General features: G+C 38.3%; 1 protein-coding gene and 1 pseudogene across 22 annotated transcripts in view; both read right to left on the bottom strand.

Annotated features, from left to right (window-relative positions):
* Nucleotides 1-22,708, bottom strand: part of DMTF1 (cyclin D binding myb like transcription factor 1) — a 49,312-nt gene that overhangs the window by 1,407 nt on the left and 25,197 nt on the right. For 5 of the 21 annotated variants that reach the window (XM_086397255.1, XM_086397256.1, XM_086397259.1 and 2 more), the window contains 9 exons: nucleotides 18,174-18,331; nucleotides 17,005-17,037; nucleotides 16,007-16,116; nucleotides 13,535-13,763; nucleotides 11,910-12,061; nucleotides 3,849-3,934; nucleotides 1,353-1,508; nucleotides 470-844; nucleotides 27-174 (listed from right to left, as the gene is read on the bottom strand). In XM_086397255.1, coding sequence (XP_086253381.1) covers nucleotides 27-174; nucleotides 470-844; nucleotides 1,353-1,508; nucleotides 3,849-3,934; nucleotides 11,910-12,061; nucleotides 13,535-13,763; nucleotides 16,007-16,116; nucleotides 17,005-17,037; nucleotides 18,174-18,331 — 1,447 coding nt within the window. Of the gene's footprint in view, nucleotides 1-26; nucleotides 175-469; nucleotides 845-1,352; nucleotides 1,509-3,848; nucleotides 3,935-10,446; nucleotides 10,657-11,909; nucleotides 12,062-13,534; nucleotides 13,764-16,006; nucleotides 16,326-17,004; nucleotides 17,038-18,173; nucleotides 18,332-22,708 lie in introns of all 21 variants that reach the window. The other 16 variants (XM_086397266.1, XM_086397267.1, XM_086397269.1 and 13 more) reach the window with 5 other exon arrangements.
* Nucleotides 6,617-9,645, bottom strand: LOC147374468 (U4/U6 small nuclear ribonucleoprotein Prp4 pseudogene; annotated as a pseudogene). Its single transcript, XR_015163282.1, has 2 exons — nucleotides 9,633-9,645; nucleotides 6,617-9,579 (listed from the first exon to the last, which is right to left on the bottom strand). The product of XR_015163282.1 is annotated as a U4/U6 small nuclear ribonucleoprotein Prp4 pseudogene (transcript).

Genomic DNA, 22,708 nt, shown 5'->3' with positions numbered 1-22,708 from the left:
TCAGGCACATGTTGGAGTTACAGTACCTGTTAGTGTTGTCAAAGGCAAGACGGATTCAGTATCTATAACATCAGATGTCTGGATAAAGCCATGTGGTGAAGGAACAATAAGTATCGTTTCATCATCAATTGTTGTTTGATGAACTTGCTCTTCTATGGTAGGAGACCCTAAATCCTAAGTAATAACAAACAAACAGAAACAGATTCTGTTTCATATTCCTTGTTTCCCTTAAGTCCCCAAACACATTTAGGCTTGAAAGGACTTTCAAATACTATTCTACTTTAAAGTTAGAATATAAAGAAATCAAAGTTAAGGTCTTAAACAGACAAAAATAATAATAACCTCACACTCGGAAGTTTTACATACTAGCAAAAAAATAATTTAAAAGAACCAATTCAGTGACAGGTCCTGCTCTAGGCTTTTCCCAAACTGCAGGTTTGAGGCTTAAGGCTGTTTAAGTGCAACTTACTTCAGTAACATAAGCCCGGGCTAACGGGGAGGGTTCGTCCTCTTGTTTGAGGTGGGTGACAGATATTTCTTCTTCTGTTCTGACCATAATACTATTCATCAGTTCTGTGCTATTTTGGTCACTGAATTTGGATATATGAGCATCATTAAATGACGGCTCTACTGTAATCTTAGGCTGATGAATTTCGTCTGGGAAAGTGTCTGCTTCTAGGGCATCTGGAGGCTCAGGAAAATCAGATGAGTGAATATCACTATCCACTGTCAGTTCTGCTTGGGATATGGAAGAGGCGATGTCCTCTGTGGCAACTGTCTGAATGATGACTCTTGGTGCGTGACACTGCACTGTGACGTCACTTGTGTTCAACAAATGTTCTGGCTATAGAACGTTAACAAAAACAATCAGTGGCAAGATGAAAAAGTACGTACCAGCCTAAAGTGACAGACAACAAATGACATTTACACGTGGTACCCTGGTGTCCCCTCCATGCCTCTCACCTCTGGATCTGCAGTGTTCTCACCATGTTCCTCTAGAATTCCTGTTTCTTGACCTACCTGGGCCCCTGTGCTCCTGAGAGCCCCTTTCCCCTAATGTATGTCCATCTCATGTACAGGAATGAGGGAAGTACCCCAGTGAAGGTGTAAAACATGCTCCTGGGACAACAGTGGTAGAAGAATAGTTGAAATCCATGGATTACAGTAGTATTGGCTCTTAGTATTATGTATCAACTAATTCTGGTCCCTAACAGATCCTGAAGTCTCAGAGCTCAAAATTTATCTCCCTCCTCCCCCAAGGTATGAGTTCTATCTCTGGTGACACTTATCAGTTTAGCCAGTCTTTTCTACAGAAATTAGAAAAATCAAGCAATTTATGTAAGATGACATACAGATAAAGCATGAACAATGATCTGTTCGGGAGAAGCAGGAGCAGCAGCTGCCAGGGTGACTGTGGGACTAGCAGTCAGAGTGAGCGGAAGGCCTTGGCTTGAGCTTGTCTGAAGCAGGTAGGTGCCTGGAGTGCCAGTGGGCTGTAAATGGAAAGACTAAAGGAAAAAGAAAAATAAGGTCAACACAGGTGCATCATACCACTCAGTAAGCAGACTTAGTGCTCACTATGTCTAGCTTTACATCCAAAATGGGGACTTTACTAGCCACAAACGTACTTGATACCAATCATGAGGGTACAAATAATAAAATAAAAAGCTTAGTATTCTGGACTATTTATGTGTTGTAAGTCATTTCTCAGCCTGCAGGTTTAACAGAGGCAAGGCCTTGATTCTCCACTTCACACCCTGTGTGTCTATGGTCTGGTTTCAGCTCAATTTCAGTCCAAGACACTGCCTCATAGACCACTGTTTCCAGCGCAGTAACCCAGCATACCCTCTTTATCCTTTCTCTGTAGCACATAAAACCTAGCAGTCTCCCCCTTAAAAACATCTTTGAAAAGGCACTATGGCAGTGTTTACTTACTTGAATAGATTTTTTTTCATAGTATAATTTTAGAAAATTTTATGTTAGGAGAAAATGTACAGAAATAGCAATTAGTCTTCTGCTGAAAGAAAAAATTCCTAATTGAAAACTGCTTAACTGAGAGTATATTGAGATGTTTTATGGAAGTGTAACAAAACTACCAAACAGCAACACACGTTTCACAACCATAAGCTTCTCCATGGTAATGTGAGTTTGGTTTACCCTAAAACTCTGAAGGAAGAGCATGTGCAGGTCGAGCTGGAGATGAAGGTCCTAAATCCTGGTCTCTAGTCCGACGCGGTCTTGTGGACTTCCTTCACAGCAGCTCTACTGGCTCCTGACTCACTGAGTCTAGGTTTCTTAAACACGAAAGCAGGGATAATAACTACTTCTCACAGAAAGGTTTGTTGAGGATTAGAAATGATTGTGATGGTGCCTGGCACACACACGGGATTAACTCACTTCTCTCTCTCCCTCTTCATAAAAGTGAAAGCTGACTTTTTCTAAAGGTTGTATTTATTCATATCATCAGGTGGTATAGTAAATATATGTACATGTATATCATATATGCATATTTTAATATACTTAAATACATTTAATGCTTATACATTTTCAGAGCTGAGGCACTATTATGCTTTATTAATAAATTAGGATAGAAGTCTCTAAATCTTTGAATGTGACCTCATAAGTTAAAACCTGAACACGTACCCCAAATATATGTGTATACATTATTTATTTGGCCAGGGGGAAGGTGGCAAAAAAAGGTAAAACAAATTTCTGTTTTGTACCTGTGACAAATGACTTTCAGCGGAGACCACTGAATTAGGAAACCGAGGCTTAGGTTACGCAAGCAGCCTAGTAGAAGTTCCAAAAGAGAATCTTTTGCTCTGTGGGCCGTTATGAGATTTGGCTGTGTATAGGATATAAATAAACTCATGCACTAATACTCCTTATATTTTTCACAGCAAAGAAATCTTGACATAATTTAAATAAAATATTTTCTTCACGAAAACTGAGCCAATAATTTTGGGTTTACCTATTTTAGAAATCAGGCAAAGAACTGGGGCTGTTTTTAAATTTAACCCCCGCCACAAAGAAATTACATTTAAATTAGCACACATGTCCCCATCTCTTAGTATAGTTAACATCTAATCTATGTTCTGTCTCTACAGGTTTGCCTACTTTTGACGTATCAAATGGGAGCCCTGAACTATATATTTTGTGTCCCATTTCTTTCACTTTGCATAAGGTTCAAGGTTCATCCTTATGGTAGCATATTTTTTACTGCCAAATAATCATTTGTATGTCTCTAGCACATTTTATTTACCCATTTATCAGTGGATGGACATTTGGATTATTTCTACTTTTTAGTTATGAACATTCACGTACATGGACGTAATGTTTTCATTTCTCTTAGGTATACCTGGGGTTAGAATTGGTGGGTCATATGGTAACTATATGTTTAACCTTTTAAGGGACTGCAAGATTCTTTGCCTAAGAGGCTACATCATTTATGACCAGGACTTTCAAATCCTGTATCCTCAATGGCTAGTGCAGTGTTACTCTGTAAAATAATTCATTCCATAAACTTTTCCTCAACCAATATGAACTTGTTTATAACTCGATAAAAATACGTAGCATGTACCCTACGTGTTAGCCTTGTCATTTTCATCTATATAAGAAAAAGATGTTATTAGTTTATATCAGATTGAAAAAGAAAGACTAAAATTAATTATAAAAAGTAGAAGTCTGATTTATGTTGTCTTCTAACCATCTGGCTTCCAAAATCATGGATATAGTTACACTTACTGACAATCAGGTTAATTTTTATATTTCATTTGCTTATGTAATATTTCTAAAACCGATACCAACTGATCTTATACATCATATGGCTTTTTAAAGTAGTTACTCACTGGAAGAATCTCAAATGTCTGTAGTGTTCCACTGTTTAGTGTTATTGTTTCCGAGTCAACAGTAGCAGCAGCGGAGTCTGCTGAAGCTGTGGTAACAACAAGGACAATAGAACACTTTTTAAATTTCAATTTCCTTAGTATATTCAATTAATTAGGAGGGCAATTTCATATCGAATAATTGGCCTGGAAACCCACAATCATTTAATAAGAGATAAGAAATCTAATGGATCTCTCTGGGATGGCATAGATAAGGGTCAGCAAACCATGACTCACGGCCAGATCCAGCTCACTACCAGTTTTTATAAATGAAGTATTATAGGAGCACAGTCAAGCCTACTTGGTTATGCATTTTCTGTAGTTGCTTTTGCACTACAAGGGCAGTTGAGTAGCTATGACAGAGACAAAATTTGCTAACCCTGGCATAGATCATAAGATATTTCTAATGTTAGTAAGAAAGAGGAATACACTAAGGCTAACCTGCAAAGATACAGGAACTTGATAAAATGCCAAGTGTTCCTGTATCTTTTGGTAAGATGGTATAGATGTCTGGAATATAGAGATGTCCGAGAACACTAGGTTTTAGTTCTAGTGACGTCACTTCTGGCAGTGTAAATCCAAGCAAGTAACTTACTTTAATCCAAACTAATGTTCAGAGACTTTACTTGCCCTCTCTATCTCATACAGTAGTTGTAAGGATCAAAAACATGAAATACATACAGTATTGTTTCAGATGACTGTACTGGGCGATTGAACAGCACTTTAGAGATCAGACAGGTGTGTCAACTGAAGCTCAGACTAGATCGTGTCTGCTCAAGGTTATACAGAACTACAGCAAACTAGAAGAAATGTGAGCTCTTTTGGTGCTTTGAGTCCCACTTGTAGGTACATCCATGTGGAAAATGATTTGAAATTGACTTCTAATGTATAACATTTATTGTTTATTACATTCGGACTATAATACTTCTCAGTTTAAGAGAAATGCACTTAATTTCTGTTTTCTTACTAGTTCATGGATTTTTAAGATCATACTTAGAATAATTTGATTTAAAATAAATAACCTAAATCAAAGGTAAGCAAATTATGGCTGTGGACAAATGTGGCTCAAGGCTAAGAATGGTTTTTACATTTTTAGAGGATTGTGTAAAAACAAAAATAGAAAATTCCATAGAGATCTATCTGGCCTTGGCCTGCAAAGCCTAACATATATGTACTGTTCTGAACCTAAATAGTCTGCATCCCTGACCTCTAATAAAGAAAGAAACAATCATGAGATTTTAGCTCAAATGCCAAGAATAATGGGTGTCTTGTAAAACTCTTACCCGTATTTCTTACTGGATGAAATAAAATTATTCTAATACTTAAAAAAGTATGCTGTGAATGAATATTAAAGCACCATTTATAAAATGTTTGCTATTTTCCCAATAAGTATTATCAACCTAGTAGCCAAGGAAAATTATAACTTTCTCCATGCATAAATAATTTTTAGCCAACAGAATCTCTCATATTTATGGTGGATTAGTAATTTCAGTTGCTTTGCAATTCTCAAGACTATAAAATAAAACAAAACAAGCAGGGTTAAAGAAAACAAATTCTTCATGTTTTAAAGCTAAAGCTAATATGCACATTTAAATTAGAACTTTAATAAGCATAATTAATTTAAACATCTCCCATGGAATTCCCAGAAATACAGTGTTAATAATGCCAATTAAGTGGCCCAGAGATTCTCAAATGGGACCATAGAGTACATATGAAAACATGTAAGTTGCCTGTATCTGTCATACTGACTGGAAAGCACTGTTTGGCATTTTATGGCTGACATCAGGGGACCCTACACATCTTGCAGTGTGTAGGAGGACATCCTGCCAACAGAGAACTGTCCCACTCAAAATGCCAATAATCCCCGGACTGAGAATAACACCCAGTGATTGAAAAACTCTTAGCAATGGCCTTTCCATAGGCAAATAACATTGTGTAGGGGGAAAAAGTGAGATAAAAATGAAATAATAATATGGTTCTGAGATTTTTATCCTCATTCTTTCCTTTTCTGTCCCTCTATAATAGAAAGAAAGGTAGATCAACTTGGCTTAGATCTTAGAAAATAAACTTCTCTCCCTATAACTCACTCATCTCATTAAGCACAAGATGTCAGAGGCTAAGGAAAAGAGAAAGTTGAAAGTCAGTTGTGTCCTACTCTTTGTGACCCCATGACTGTAGCCTGCCAGGCTCCTCGGTTCATCGAATTCTCCAGGCCAGAGTACTGGAGTGGGTAGCCATTCCCTTCTCCAGGGGATCTTCCCAACCCAGGAATCAAACCCAGGTCTCCCGAATCGCAGGCAGATTGTTTACCAACTGAGCCACCAGGGAAGCCTCTCTGTTTACACCAAAGAGGTAAACAAAACAATCCCTGTAGGAAACTGGGTCTTTACTCCCTTAAGAGAATCTTTTTTGACCTCACCAAAACCCATTTCTTCTACATTTCACCGCAAATCCATTCCTCATTTGTATGTCTTCTGGAGAATTACTACAAATGATGTGCCATCGTAGGGACTCTATGTCCTTGCTTCAGTTCAGTTCAGTTCAGTTGCTCAGTCATGTCCGACTGTTTGCGACCCCATGAATCGCAGCACGCCAGGCCTCCCTGTCCATCACCAACTCCTGGAGTTCACTCAAACTCATGTCCATTGAATCGGTGATGCCATCCAGCCAGCCATCTCATCCTTTGTTGTCCCCTTCTCTTCCTGCCCCCAATCCCTTCCAGCATCAGTGTCTTTTCCAGTGAGTCAACTCTTTGCATGAGGTGGCCAAAGTATTGGAGTTTCAGCTTTAGCATCAGTCCTTCCAATGAACACCCAGGACTGATCTCCTTTAGGATAGACTGGTTGGACCTCCTTGCAGTTCAAGGGACTCTCAAGAGTCCTCTCCAACACCACAGTTCAAAAGCATCAATTCTTTGGCGCTCAGCTTTCTGCACAGTCCAACTCTCACATTCATACATGACCACTGGAAAAACCATCCCCTTGACTAGATGGACCTTTGTTGGCAAAGTAACGTCTCTGCTTTTTAATATGCTATCTAGATTGGTCATAACTTTCCTTCCAAGGAGTAAGCATCTTTTAATTTCATGGCTGCAGTCACCATCTGCAGTGATTTTGGAGCCTCCCAAAATAAAGTCTGACATTGTTTCCCATTTCCCCATCTATTTCCCATGAAGTGATGGGACCAGATGCCATGATCTTAGTTTTCTGAATGTTGAGCTTTAGGCCAACTTTTTCACTCTCCTCTTTTACTTTCATCAAGAGGCTTTTGAGTTCCTCTTCACTTTCTGCCATAAGGGTGGTGTCATCTGCATATCTGAGGCTATTAATATTTCTCCCAGCAATCTTGATTCCAGCTCATGCTTCTTCCAGCCCAGCGTTTCTCATGATGTACTGCATGTAAGTTAAATAAGCAGGGTGACCATATACAGCCTTGACGTACTCCTTTTCCTATTTGGAACCAGTCTGTTGTTCAATGTCCAGTTCTTTTTTTTTTTTTTGGCTTTCTAAAAATTTCATTGAATCTTGACACAATGGCCTAGCTTTGGGGTAACACAAAGGATACCAAACTTCAAAGCAAAAATGGAAGGCATTTTCTGAAGAGGCAGATGCTCAGTTCTGAACTTCCCGATGCAGTTATCGTTCCAAGTGAACTCAACAGAATGAGGTAAAATGTCTACTGAGTCACCCAGGACACAGCTGTGGTCCACGTCTTCGCCTTCCGTTCTCAGGGTTCTCCCTCTGTCAGGTACTGTTCAGCCAGCGCACAGTGAGATGTGTTTCTCTACTTGAGGGCTTCCTGCACAGAGCACGGCCATCTTGCTCTCTGGGTCACATGGAGTTCTGAAACATGTACCAGGTAATGGAAAGCCAGGTTTCAAGAAGTAAAAATCCTGAGTGCTTTGAGGGAAGCAAGAGGGCATTCAAACAAAAGATTAATAAAAACAATGTCTATAACATTCATGGAGGGGCTTGAAGATGAAAACTAAAATTTTTCAACCATGGAAGGAGTTGACCAACACCCAGGGATTGGGCTGCTTGCCTGAAGTGGGAGCTGAGACAGAAATTCAATTCTTTTGAGGATCTATACACATGGTAATTGGCAAAATACATGACAGAACAAAACACATCAGTTCCTTTCTTTCGAAAATGGCTCTAAAGGGAGAGTGAGGCTTGAATCCTTCCTTCAATGGTCCTGCCTGTTCAGCCATCCAGAGCTTGAAGGTCCTGTCATAGGAACAAGTGGCTATGAGCTGCCCAGCAGAAGAAATGTCTAGGCCCGTCACTCTGCCTTTGTGGCCAGCCAGAGTCTTCAGAGGGGACCAGCCTGGGTGAGTCCAGATCTTGGCTGTGTTATCATAGGCACCAGTGAGTGAGAAATTCCCATGGATAGGCTCAAACTTGACACCTGTCACTAAGTTCTGATGGGCAGGAATGGTATAGACACAATGTCTCTGTTGAAGGCCCTGCACTTTGCAGGTGTTGTCACCACTGACAGTTGCAATGTGGTAGCCATTGGGGGAGAAACTTATTCCATATATTTCCTTCAGCTGACCTTCTAGGAACATGATACCTCCTGTGCGCAGGTCCCAAACTCGGCCAAATGCATCCAGTCTCCCAGTGCCAGCCAAAGAGCCATCTTGATGGAAGGCAATGTCATACGTGTGACACCCATGCTGTGGCCCTCCTAATGCAGGATTTCCTCTTGAGCTTCCAAATCCCATAAGTGCCATGATCGGTCATAGCAGGTGGTACCTAAGAAACGTCCTGATGGACGCCACATTACATGAGCCACATGCATTGTGTGGTCTTCAATATCTGCCACCTTTCATCACTGTCAAGGCTCCACAGCTTCACAGAACTGTCAGCAGCACAAGAGGCCAGATTGACATCTTTTTGGTCCAAGGAGACCGTGGATTTGGGATGGAATATGATCGCTCCCACGTTTGTGTTATGGCCTCGAAGAGTGTGAAGGAGGCTGCAATCAGGAACAGACCAGAGCTTGCAAAGCCCACTCAAACAAGCTGTGGCCAGCATTTTGGAATTGGGACTAAAGTGACAGTAGGAGATAGGCCGATCATCCCCAATCTGTCCACAGAAATTATTCAAAGATCAGAGAGATTTGTGCAGCTCTTGCATCTGGGAGGTTCTAGTTGTCTCAGGAATCTCTTTATGAAGATGGGCCTCTTCTAAGTATTTCATTGCCCTGGGCAGTGAATAATTAGCAATCTGCAGTCTAGCAACCTTCAGGCTGTTTGGTCCTTCATGGTACCAGGTCTGCTGATACTCTTCTTTGAACTTCTTTGATTTTTCATAATCTTTTTTGGTCTTTTTTAAGGCATCGGTACCGACCACTGAGAGGATACATCTTAACCTTTCTCTTCTTTCAGCAGGACCTTCTCCAAAAAGTGTGATGGGTTCCCCCAAAGCTCTAAGGCAAGCCATGACCTCTGAGTCATCTGTGGAAATGTTGATTTGCCGGGATCGCTTCCTTCTCTCAAACTCTGCTAACACTTCAGCCTGTCTCTCACTGATGTGCTCTTTAATTTCAAACACTTCTCCAGAGGTTATGTTAATGTTTCCTGCTTTGAGTCCTTCTTTTCCCAAAAGCCCAGATTCTCCTTTGGCCAGATGCTCCCTCTCCTTCTCTTCCAAACCTCCATAATAGATGTGTGGTTTCTTCACAACTGCTACTGCTAAGTCACTTCAGTCGTGTCTGACTCTGCGCGACCCCATAGACAGCACCCACCAGGCTCCCCCATCCCTGGGATTCTCCAGGCAAGAACACTGGAGTGGGTTGCCATTTCCTTCTCCAATGGAGGAGCCACTAAGTCATCTGGTGCCTTAGTTTTGGTTGCCGTGGAGGAGGATCGTGAGGAAGCCATGCTGGGCTCCGGAGCCGTGAAGCCCCAGTGAAAGCTGTGCTCTATGTTTCAGACCGTCCACTGCGTGCCCAGCCCATGTCCAGTTCTAACTGTTGCTTCTTGACCTGCATACAGGTTTCTCAAGAGGCAGGTCAGGTGGTCTGGTATTTCCATCTCTTGAAGAATTTTCCAGAGTTTATTGTGATCCACACAAAGGCTTTGGCATAGTCAATAAAGCAGGAATAGATGTTTTTCTGGAACTCTCTTGCTTTTTCCATGATCCAGCGGAGAATGTTGGCAATTTGATCTCTGGTTCCTCTGCCTTTTCTAAAACCAGCTTGAACATTTGGAAGTTCACAGTTCACGTATTGCTGAAGCCTGAAGCTTGGAGAATTTTGAGCACTACTTTCCTGACAGTATTTTAAGTAGTTTTCTATTAACCATTAATTCTTTATAACATCTAGAAAGTAAGATGATTTAAAATGGTTTATAATGGCTGGGCTGTTGGTTATCAGTCTTTCGTGTTACACATTCATCCTTTGCAAATATTTATCAAGCTAATAAACATAAAATGCCATAGATCTCCTTTAATTCGTCAACTTGGATAAATTTCTGTCAAAATTCTAGAAGACTGAAAGGTGTCAGAGCCATTCACTAAATCGCACAGGTCAAATAGCAAGGAGTCCTGAGGTTACTTACAGACGTGGGTGATCTGGACGGGAATCTGTAGGGCTGTCATGGGGCTTGGAGAGATGGCACCATTGTCTTCCAAGCGGGCAACTCTGATCTGAACATGCTGTACACTGGAATTGGAATTACTGTTTGGAACTCCAGGTCCTGATTTATTCTCCAAAAGCGTTGGGTTGTTTTTTTGATTTTCATGTAACTGTTTAAGACCTTTTATCAAGACTGAAGGGAGATGGGTAGACAAAAAGAACATTGATTCTCCGACAGACCACCATCTAAGCAGCAAGGGAGGTGGGGGGTAAGGAGGGAAAGTATTTGGAATAAATAATTGTATATAGGATGACATCCTACCAAAATAATAATAAAAATATTTAAAAACCACAACCTGTCTGGAAATTTTTGGAAACGTTATCAAAACAGATTTTTAAAAAAATTCACAACCGAATATTGTTCTGCCATCAAAGCCACATTAATAGCCATTGTAAGGAACATGGAAATACAATATTTTCTATGTCTTAGGGCTTCTTGATAAAATTCTTATTTGGGAAGAAAACTAACTAGCTTATTTTTATTCAGTAATGAATCGTGTACCCACCCCCTGCCCTGACTCAAATGGCACTTGACTGCTTTAGCCACTGCAGGCTGTCATCTAACTTACAACCCCAGAGTGGCAGCTGAGCTTTTCCCAACAGCAGTATGCAAACAACCTGAGCTCCTGTAAAGCCAGCTCCTCTACTAATCATGATAAACTACATCAGTCATCCCAGGTGATGCTGGGTTCCTGTTACATTAGTATTCCTTCACTCTCCTGGTTATACTAACTTTTTAAAATGCAAAATAAATTTGTAACTGGGTATTTAGGGGAAAAAAATCACATTTTCATCAAGCCAAATTCCTCAGCATTTAATTTTCCTTTGCAAAAATGGAGCTGGAGCACTATATCAGTGAGGGTGAATTTGGTTACCTAAATCGAAGACAGCACTACCTGGTTCAGTGTCTAAGTACAGAATAGACAGTGAAATGGAAAAGTAAGCTATACTTCACTTTTAAGCAAACCTAAGATCTCTGGATTTATACAATAAATGAAATTAGAAACTTACCAGCCTTTGTTCTACAAAATAAATCTCCACAGACTTTCTCTAAATAATGCAGTTACTCAGTTCATAAAAGTTGATTTAAATGTAATTTCTTACATCTTTGTATGCAGTGAAAACACATGTGAAATTTATTTCCTCTTCACAGTTTATGTGAGAAGAATGTGTGTAAATATGTGTAATTCCACCCTTGGTGCTTTGAGAATTACAAATCATATTAACTCTGCTCAAGGAAAGTTTGTTACCCAAAGAAACAGGACAGAGGTTGAAGTAAAATCTACCATGATTCATCTCTCTTCAGCCGAGGCAAAGAACTTCTAACTGCTAATTCCTTGAGTACTTAAGATAAGGTAAGGACTTAAGGAGCAAATAATACATTACCAGGGAATGAAACATCCTTATGGTTTGCGATTTGCCTTTTGATGGTCCACCATTTACTTCGAAGCCACTGTGGTGAACGGACACTGCTCCATCCCTCAGCTAACAGATCCCAGTTTATGTCATTTTCATCAGCTACATCAAGCTCTGCTATCCTACAAAATAAGGTTACAAAATAAGCATCTGTTAGATGTTTGTTTCTCCACAAGGATCCTCCTCTGACTACAGGTGATGGCACCAGCAATAAAGGGAATGGCAGGGTGTGTCACTGAGATGCTAGGTACGGGAAAGGATGGACTGCGGGTGTGCAGGCCTGCTTCCTGAGCTAAGAGCTAAGACGTAGCACAGTGATAGCCTTTCGTTAATGGTACTACCAATGTGCTGAACCATAACTATGGTCAGAACCAGAACTGTGAAGGAAAGGGAAGAGCTAAAGGTTAGAACAGAATAAGGACAGGTTTAGTTGTATAGTGTTCTATAATGTTTTGTAGTGTGTTATATAATGCTATTTTCTAGATCTGAGCTCTTCCACTTGTAAAATAAAATTACTTAGAAAAGAATGGGGCTTCTCTCAGAGTTAAACTGGTAAAGAATCTGCCTGCAATGCAGGAGAACCCGGTTTAATTCCTGGGTTGGGAAGATCTGCTGGAGAAGGGATAGGCTACACATTCCAGGTGGCTTGGGTTTCCCTGATGGCTTAGGCTGAAGTAAAAAATCATCCTGCAATGTGGGAGACCTGTGTTTGATCCCTGGACTGGGAAGATCCCGAAGGGAACGGCTACCCACTCCAGTATTCTGGCCTGCAAAATTCTATGGGGTCACAAAGAGTTGGACACGACTGAGCAACTTTCACTTTCAGAAAAGAACTATTTATAAAGATGACTAGCTGGGGAAAAGCTATATTAAAAATAAAACTCAAAAGAAAATGATAAAAAGTTAAAACAGTGCTTGAGCAGCAACCCCAAACCCCACAATTAACACAAAATAGTACATCTAAATTTGGGGTTTTAATGGTCTATATGTTTTCTAGTTAACTGTCAGGATTTTGATTTTCAGTTGGGAGTAGCCACAAAAATTCTAGCTGGTATTTTTGGCCACTGAGTCTTAAACCAACTAATTTAAAACAATAAGCTTAGGATTATTACCTAAAAGCCATCTTTGGATATGTATGAAATGGAAGCGTCTAATTTGGTCCAATTTGAAGGTGGGAGATAACTAACGTGGGTTATCTTATTCGCACAGTAGCCAAAGATTGAAGGGCATGGAGACTGACAGCCCTCTTACCCTCAACATGGCCCCTCTCAGCCAGGACTGAGGCACGGGTCGGGGCACAGTGGGAAGCTGCACTGCCGCGGCCTGTGCCACACCTGATCTGTGGATAGAGAGAGGACTTCAGTCTCCACGCCTTCAATCTGGTACTGTGCACGAGCACTAAATCCACTAAAAGAGGAACAAACACAAACCAAAGAAGAGCTCGATATGAAATAGTTAGGATTTTAAACAGTGGCTCTCTGTGGAAAAGATGCTTTCCCGACATCAGGCATCTATGGAAACCAAAAGAGGACAGTTAATCTAGACAGCCACAGCAGTTCTGCAGCTTTTGTCATGAGAAGATTTAGGACACAAACCTGAGGATGAGATTGATTTCATCTTCCTTGGTCCACTCAGTACCTCCGCTCTGCTTCCAGTTCAGGTAGTTGAGCCATTTAGAACGACACTGCTTTTCTGAGCGAGTACCCACTCGTTCTGCCACAGCTGCCCAAGACACACCCTGTGTGACTATGTCACCTGGCTCAGTGCTTGTCAATTCATGCACCACCTCTGCAAGTCTCTTTTCTTCTTCTTCTGTCCACTTCCCTGAAAGAAGGAGAGCATCCAGATGACCACTGCTACCTTTTTCTTATTTTGCAAATCAGACTCAGCACTGTATTTCAAAGGACTGATCGGAAGTATGCAGTAGTTGTCAGAATTATTTCTGAATGACATATGGAAAACCTGTACGTAACTACTAATACAGTTACTAGCCCAGTAAGGTCCTTAGTGGGCTTCCAGGTGGCTCAGCGGTAAAGAGTCTGCCTGCAACACAGGAGATGCGGGGTTGATCCCTGGGTCGGAAAGATCCCCTAGAGTAGAAAATGGCAACCCACTCCAGTATTCTTGCCTGGGAAATCCCAGGGACAGAGGAGACTGGCAGGCTACAGTTCATGGGGTCACAAAGAGTTGGATATGGCTTGGCGACTAAACAACAAAGGTTCTCAGTACTACAAATGGAAATATAGAATCCTAACACAAAGCACCAACTGACTCTTTAAGGAAAGAAAAACTATCTAAAACATAGCTAGAAAGAATTATATTCTCTCAAGTTATACTGAGTCCTAATTGGGAAGTGTTCCATTGATGGCCTGATGGACACAGAAACTCATACTTTTTTCTTAGTCCCACCAAAGATTCCCTGCTGTGCAGAAGTGAAGTAGTAAGCTCAAGAGAGACCTTTACTTACAGGAATGAATGAGGATGGACAAGTAGAACACCACCTATAGCTTCCCATCCATTTCAATAAAAACAAAAACTTGATTTATACCATTTCCTTTCCCAACTCCAAGCTGCTGTGATAAAATAGAAGTCTGAGACTGGTATTCACACATATTATTTCTATTTCAGTTTTTTTGAATCCATAAACCCACTAACAATATCACATGTTCTCTTTGGTCTTTTTCTTTTTAGAAAAAAAAACTTAAGCAGAAAAACAGGGCAAAAAAAAAAAAAGAGAGAGCAAACCTTTAAAAAATGTCTTCCAGTCTGTTTCTATTTTCTTACTACTAGTAGCTGCAAATTTCAAAAAGGCTATGTGCTTGCCTTTCCAGGATTCATTCATTCAACTGCTAAGCACATTACTGGATATCAGAGATTCAAGACAAAGTTCCTGCTCTCCTATTTTAGCATGGCAAAAAAGTAAGGGGAAACTCAGACTGTTGTCTCATGGTGTGGTCAAAAGACAAAATTCCTGATCCAAAACAATAAATAGCAACAAGGAAAGGTAACAGGCAGAGCATTCCTTCAGGCTGGCAATCAGGGAATACCATAATGTTTGTCCATTATGCTCATAAAAAGGCTTCTATGCTCAACGTCTTACATGAACCTCTGGGGTCCCACTGTAAACCTAAAGCTCCCATTTCTGCTTCATTCACTACACAATAAGAGCTGGTGAAATTCATGTTTTCACTGCCTTAGAGGTAATAGTGCTGGTGGAGTGGTTAAGCAGGAAACATTCCTGATTCCACTTTAGGGCGCGAGGTCAAAAATATATTCCCTGGAAGCTCAAGCCTAGCTTGAGAACTAATTGAACTTATTTCTAATTGAAAGACTGAGCACAGGCTGCGGATCCTTCAGATAATTTGAGGGTTAAAAAGGGAACTATGAGATCATTTATTCTACCCTCATCATTTTACAGAGGAAACAGGTTCAGAGAGGTAAGTGAGAGTTGGTAGTAGAGCCTAAATACTACTGTTGGTCACAAAGGTTAAGTTTAACAGTATCATCAATCAGTAATTTGTACACATGAACTGGGTATCTGTGGTCTGGCCTGGGGACTGAAACACCAATCACAATTTTTTTCTATGTAAAAAGTTCTTCAAGTTTGAAATAGGCAAAATATGTACAGCCTTCAGAACACAGCTTCTTCCTAAGTTGGGACATGCCTGAACTAAAGGTTTTCATAAATATGAGTTGATAAGCTGTTGCCAACATCAGTTCAAGAGTCAGATGGACTTAAAATTACTTCCTGCACATATGCTTTAAAAGTACCTGTATAGGACAAAAATACTTTCCTACCTGCAGCAGTTTTGAATTGCTACAAAACGGAAACATGCGAGACCTAAATAAAACCTTGGAAGCTGAGATGTGTCCCTATGAAAATATCACCTTACTACACAAAGCTCAAAAATAAAGGATTAGTTGGGTCTAGTTGAAAAGAAAGGGCACTAGAAGAAAAAATCTAAACTTTAATGAGTAGTAAAGCTCTTTCCACAACAGAAGAGAAGGAAGTATGTGAAGGGGCAGGAGGGCTGAATGGTGACAAAGAACAGCGGCGCTCACAGTACCTGTGTTGCAAGTGTCCTTCATCAGTCGGCACCGATCTTTGACGGAAGAGGCACTCCTTCCTAGCGCCGCCCCTATTGTTGCCCAGTCATTGCCATGCTTTATCCGGAGCCTAAAACAAGAGTCTGCCAATCAGCATTTGGTTCAACTGTTTTCTCCCTTTTAATTTCATCATTTATTCTTCATTCTTCTTCTTCCCATTTGACTGGTTTGGAAGTGGTGGGCAGCAATACTTTGAGAGCCAAAGTTTGAAAGTGTGGCCTTTTTTGGGGTCCACAGTTGTCTGTGGGTGAAAAAAAACAGGCAGCAATTGCCTTTTTCCTGGGTCAGAGAAGAAATAAGTAACTTGGATATGTGTTCAAAAAAGACCAAATTTCCCCTCAGGTTACTGACACAATATCCCAGGCAATCCCCAGATTTTTCCCTTTTGAGTACTCCTAACAAGCTCTTCTCAGACACCTAAAAAATTTCACAAGTTCTTATTATCACAAATTGGATCAGCCTTTTTTTTTTTCCTTTCATGATCAACACAATCAGTTAACCCATACTTATGGTCCCCAAATTATGTGTCCTACAAAATAAGACTGTATAAAGTAGTCAGTCCAGATAGTCGGTGAAAGATCTGCCAACTCTAAATCATTCTAAACTAAGCCATTAGCACAACCTTGGTGTTGGTCCTAGTTATGTAAGTTCCCCAAATTTAGTCTTCAGGTTACCAAGAATGGCCATCTAATCTCTTTTGTAACCCCTTAGTGGTCTAAGGACACAATCAGTGGTCTAAGGAGAACAAGAGAAGACTGAATTTATGGACATGGCTACTCTATGGATTTGACAAGGTCTTTATATGGTCAACTTTGCTTAATAGCAGGATTAAGTTATACCAGTCTACCAATAATCTCTTGACATTTTCAAAATAAAATTTTAGAAAACACAAAATATTTAAAAAAGAAAATTAAAACTCAACTATAAGAATTAATGGGAAAAAAAAAGTCAAACTTACTCCTTGAGCTTTTCAATTTCTTCAGGGGTATATCTAGAAATTTAAAGAAATTTTTAAAAGATCAATTAAAGAATGCTAAAAGCCTTAATATAAATCAGAATTTCACTTAGGGAGCCAAATGTTAATCACTTGGCATATTCATAATATTTTTAAAGTAATCAATTTCTAAGTAGATTAATACAAACTCATGCTTTTTTTCCCTTAAAAAAAAAACCACACAAATATTTTAAGCTATTAATAAAAGTTAGCACTGTAACAATTTTCTCTAGGAAAATTTAACATTTAAAACGTATTTTCTCCTATGCTGCCTAACACTTGTGTTATTTCCAGTTAGATTCAGATACTCTAATACCATGGCTATTCTGAAAGATGACGATATGGTAAACTGGAGCTAAAAAGAAAATCTATGGTCAACTCTTACAAGTCACTGAAAAATTCAAGTTCTCTTTCTCTACCCACGCATGGACAACTGATATATTCTTGCTCCAAAGTCAAGACTTTTTTTTAGTAGGAAGTACTCAACATAACCAATGCAATGTTCTTTTTAAAAGCAGTATCTAATACGCCACAGTACTACCATCTAAAATTCCCAATGAGAAATTTAAAATATGTCAATAACACCATTATTATCATTGCATTGAAGATATGAAGGCTTCCTCTGGATATTATCTATGACAGAAATCCATGCATTATATCCAGAAATTTAGTTATTTTCTGTTCTGCTTTTATTAAAAAAAAAAAAAAAGTCACTGACTGCCCTAGGAAATGTTATACTATAAACATGAATAGGAAAAACATTACCAATGAATTTGAGTTTTTTTTTACATCTCCAAAATCTTTAACTACTTTTATACTACTTTCTTTAATACTACTTTACTCAAAAGCAGATTTTGATGTCTTAATATTAACTGAGCTAAGTCTCAAATCAAACCTATATAAGGTATTTCAGATTCTAATTTCTACAAGAGAAATTACATTCTTATTGTAATGAGATTTCACCATATTTACAACATGTACTTGGAGAATAAAAATACTAACCCATCGCTCAATAGTAATTTGTAACTGTCTCCAATTAGGCTTTGATCATAATTTTAGTTAAAAAATGATAGTTCCTTAAATATTTCCCATCTAAGTTACATGAAAACATGCAGTATTACAAGTTTTCATACTTTCCCACATGGTTTCTGTCATCGTACATGCGAAGCACTCTTCTATAAACTGCAAACAAAGGCCGGTTCAGACCCCATGCTATAGTCCTGTAGAAATCTTTTCTTTCGTCTTTTGACATCTCAAAGATGATTTCTGTAGCATCTTTTATTCCGCGTGCCTAAGTGGGTACATTTCTTTGATTTAGGGATTTCTGATAGAATACATATGGATATACTATACTTTTTAAAAGATTTTTTAATATTAAAACCAATGGCATTCAGAAAAATAACACTGCTAATTTATTAAGTCAAATAAGAAATAATGATACTTAAATACTCCAAAAGTAAGTTGTATATAATTCAATAAATTCCTGCAAACCACTTTTAAAATTATAAAAAATTATATCTAAATAAAGTAGAAAAGGAAGAAGTCTTAAGAACAAAATTAATATAATCAAAAATAGAAAAGATAAGCAATGCTAAAAACTGTTTCTTTGAAAAGATGCACAAGACTAAATAAAAGACAAAAAAAGATAAACTTAACAACAAACCTTAAAAAAAAGAGCCTAGAGCCTAGAGATTGAACCTCATGAAAATTTTATGGCAATAAATCTGAAAACTTACATAAAATTTATAAATTTCTAGAAAAAGTCAACTTACCAACTGACTCAGGAAGAGAAAGAAAATCTAATAAGCACAGACCATGAAGAAAATTTAACCAGTTATTAATAATTTTCCCACAATGAAAACAGTAGGCCAAGATGACTTCACAAGTAAATCCTACTATACAATTAGGAGAAACATAATTCTGATTTTAAACTATCCTATATATAAAAAGGATAGTTTTTTATTAGACTCATTTTATTAGACTGGCATAATCTTAAAAGCAAAACCAGACAGGGAGAATTTCAGAAAAGATTTTTCAGGCCAAGTTCAATCATCAAAATATATCACCTGAATCCTCAAAATCTTTTAGCACACTGAACCCAGTAATATATAAAAAGGTTAATACTCAATGCAAAAAGTAAGCTTACTCTAGGAATGAGTTTGTATTAATGTCACAAAAAGTAGTAATTAATTACACAAGTAGACTTACAGGGAAAGAAGTAAAATCTCAACACGTATGGAAAGAGCAATCATAAAATCCAACATTCAAAAAGCATAAAGACTGTAATAATCACAAATGGAGTATAACCCTTAAATATTATAAATCGCTATGTATACCTGAAACTTATATAATACTGTACACCAACTACACCCCACTTTTACAAAAAGCATAAAGATTAGAAAAGAATCATTTACAGATGTTATACATGTAGAAACCCAAAAATCCATGAAAAAATTATTTAAGAATACTTGCAAGAATGCTGGTTACAAAATTAACAAAGTCATTTGTATTTCTAGACAAAGCTGATAAAAATCTTTAAAACTGTACACTAATAATAGCATCAAAATTAGGACTAAATCTTAGTAAATTATGCAATTTCTTTATGAAGGAAACATAAAACTATTAAGTGAAATTAAAGAGGAACTAACTAAAACAAAGAGCTATAAAATGCTCTTCAGTAGGCAGGCAGAATATTAAAAAGATGTTACTTCCTTTCAAACTGATTCAGATTCAATGTTGTATCTGACTCTTTGTGACCCCATGGACTGAATTCTCCAGGCCAGAATATTGGAGTGCATAGTAGCCTTTCTCTTCTAAAAGGGATCTTCCCAACTCAGGGATCGAACCCAGGTCTCCTGTACTGCAAGCAGATTCTCTACCAGCTGAAGAGCCTATCCCTTCTCCAGTGGATCTTCCCGACCCAGGAATCAAACTGGGGTCTCCTGCATTGCCGGTGGATTCTTTACCAACTGAGCTATCAGGGAAGCCCAACTAATAGAGAGAGCTATAAAATGTTCTTCAATATGAAGTCAGAATATTAAAAAAAAGTGTTAATTCCTATTAAACTGATTCAGATTCAATGTAATCCCAATAAAAATTACAACAGTTTTTCATTCTTTGCAAGCTGAATCTAAATTTATAATGGGAGAGCAAATGGCCAAGAACAGCCAAGACACTGATGAAGAGACCTGCCTCATCAGATAGATACTAAGGCTTCTGAGACAGTGCTGTACTGGTCTAGGTATCAAACAGAACCTAGGAACAAATTAGAAAAGCTAGAAACACATCTTTGTAAGTTTGAGTTAAGACAGAATGGGTACTGTAGACTGGAAAAGGACAGACATTCCCTAATAATGCTGGAACAAGTGTCATCTATACACAAAGAAAGCAAAAACAACCACAACGCAGTAACACTGAAACGCTATCTCATAACCACAGTAAAAAAAACAACATGAAAGGCAAAACTATATGAGAATATCTTTATGCCCCTGAAACAGAGGAGGATTTCTTAAAAAAGCACACAAAAACATAAAAGTAAAAAGATAATTTTGACACTGAAATGAATATTTTTTCATCAAATGATACCTAGAGAGAATGAAAAGACAGGCCACTAACTTGGGACAAGATATCTGTAACACAACCAAAAGAACATTAGTATCCAGCATATGATAAGACATCAAGAAAATTATAAAGATGAACAACCCCATAGAAAAAACTGATAAAAGACACAAATAGGAATTTCAGAGGAAACACAAATGGCCAACAAGCATATAACAATACATAATCAGATAAACACAATTTAAACCCATAATAAATACCTTTTACACCCACCCTATTAAACAAATCAACAGAAAAAAACTAAAAAGAACCCAAATGACCATTAACTGTGGAATGGATAACTTATATATTCACATGATGAAACACAGGTTTCAATTAAAAAAAAACCCAATAGGGGACGAATCTCAAAAATCACAATACTGAACAAAAGAAGCCAGTTACAGAATACCCAGAGAATAAACCTACTGATGTAAATTTTAAAACAGGTAAAATAACACTGAAATGCATTATGTATACTCTTTTGACTGTATTAAACTTTACAGTAAAAAGTTTCTAAATTTTACAATCTTTTTCAAAATTCTTTTATTCAATTTCAAGTCTGGAAACAAGTAAACCTAAATATTTACAAGTACCTAGATGTAAGGCACTGTGATGCAGGATGATAATACAGAGAGATGAAAAGACTTTTCTTTTTCTCAGTTCCTTGTGACAGTATCTTATCTTTTTACCCAAAATATAGATATATGACATCTAATTAATTGCTTTAAAAACAGCTCCATAATGTTCTTGCAAGAGCACCACATAAAAATCATAGTCAAAAATCAAAATCAAACAAATTATCTCTTCCCAAGATCAGTGTATCTTTTTTGGACATTTCTTACTTCTGAAAATTCTATCATCCTCCTCATAAAAATCCTCAATTAAAATAAAAAAAACTCTTAAATTATTCCATCTCCTCACTTGCTTTCTTAGCCAATATTCAGTCACCAGGCTTCCTCAGAAGACTACTTGCTTATCTGTCTTTTCTTTGCCAATTCTATTTCAACTACTGTAGTTTAAAGTTTTTACTACTCACAACCTGGTCAAATGAAATGGTCATCTAAAAGTCTTAATCATAAAGCTGCCCTTTAACCATCAAGTTGGAAGAGTCCTTGGAAATCATCTACTCTGATTTCTTACATAAGAAATCAGCTTCTTAATTTCCCAAATTCAGTGGGTTTTTTTTTTTTTACCAACTGGTTACTAAACCTGTAGCATTTCCCCAATTTTAACTAAAGTGTGTGTGATCAGTGGACAACTTTTAATACACTTTTGGATATACTTCAATAGTCACTGAATTTCTGTTTCTCTTAAAACAATTAATTAGCTTGGTGGGAAGGATCTTCCTTTTTCTCTTTATAATTTATAAAGTATAGTTTGGAAGGAGTGTAGCTTAAAATTAAGCTTAAGAATGTGGATGTACTAGGCAGCAGTGTATTTAAAATAGTGAAAAATTACACATAAACTATCAAATAATAGGAGAATAATTAAACTTCAAAGCTCAAGTTCTAGCAGTCAATTGTCTTCGGTTCAGGTTAAAGGGGTTATGTTAATGTACTCTGGGTTTGAACTCTAAATCCTCAACACACATCATTAACTCATAATGTTCCCTCCAGCCCTCAGTTCAGTTCAGTCCCACAGTCGTGTCTGACTCTTTGCGACCCCATGGACTGCAGCACGCCAGACCTCCCTGTCTATCACCAACTCCTGGAGTTTGTACTCAAACTCATGTCCATTGAGTTGGTGATGCCATCCAGCCATCTCATCCTCTGTCGTCCCTTTCTCCTGCCCTCAATCCCTTCCAGCATCAGGGTCTTTTCCAATGAATCAGCTCTTCGAATCAGGTGGCCAAAGTATTGGAGTTTCACCTTCAACATCAGTCCTTCCAATGAATACTTAGGACTGATCTCCTTTAGGATGGACTGGTTGGATCTTCTTGCAGTCCAAGGGACTCTCAAAAGTCTTCTCTAACACCACAGTTGACAAGTATCAATTCTTCAGCACTCAGCTTTCTTTTTAGTTCAACTCTCACATCCATACATGACTACTGGAAAAACCACAGCCTTGACTA

Source organism: Bos grunniens, chromosome 4 (genome assembly GCF_055505025.1).
Source record: "Bos grunniens cultivar Pamir isolate PY7600 chromosome 4, Bosgru_T2T1.0, whole genome shotgun sequence".
Classification (NCBI taxonomy): Eukaryota; Metazoa; Chordata; class Mammalia; order Artiodactyla; family Bovidae; genus Bos; species Bos grunniens.
Note: the sequence above shows the minus strand (reverse complement) of the source record. Positions and strands in the feature narration are given on the sequence as shown.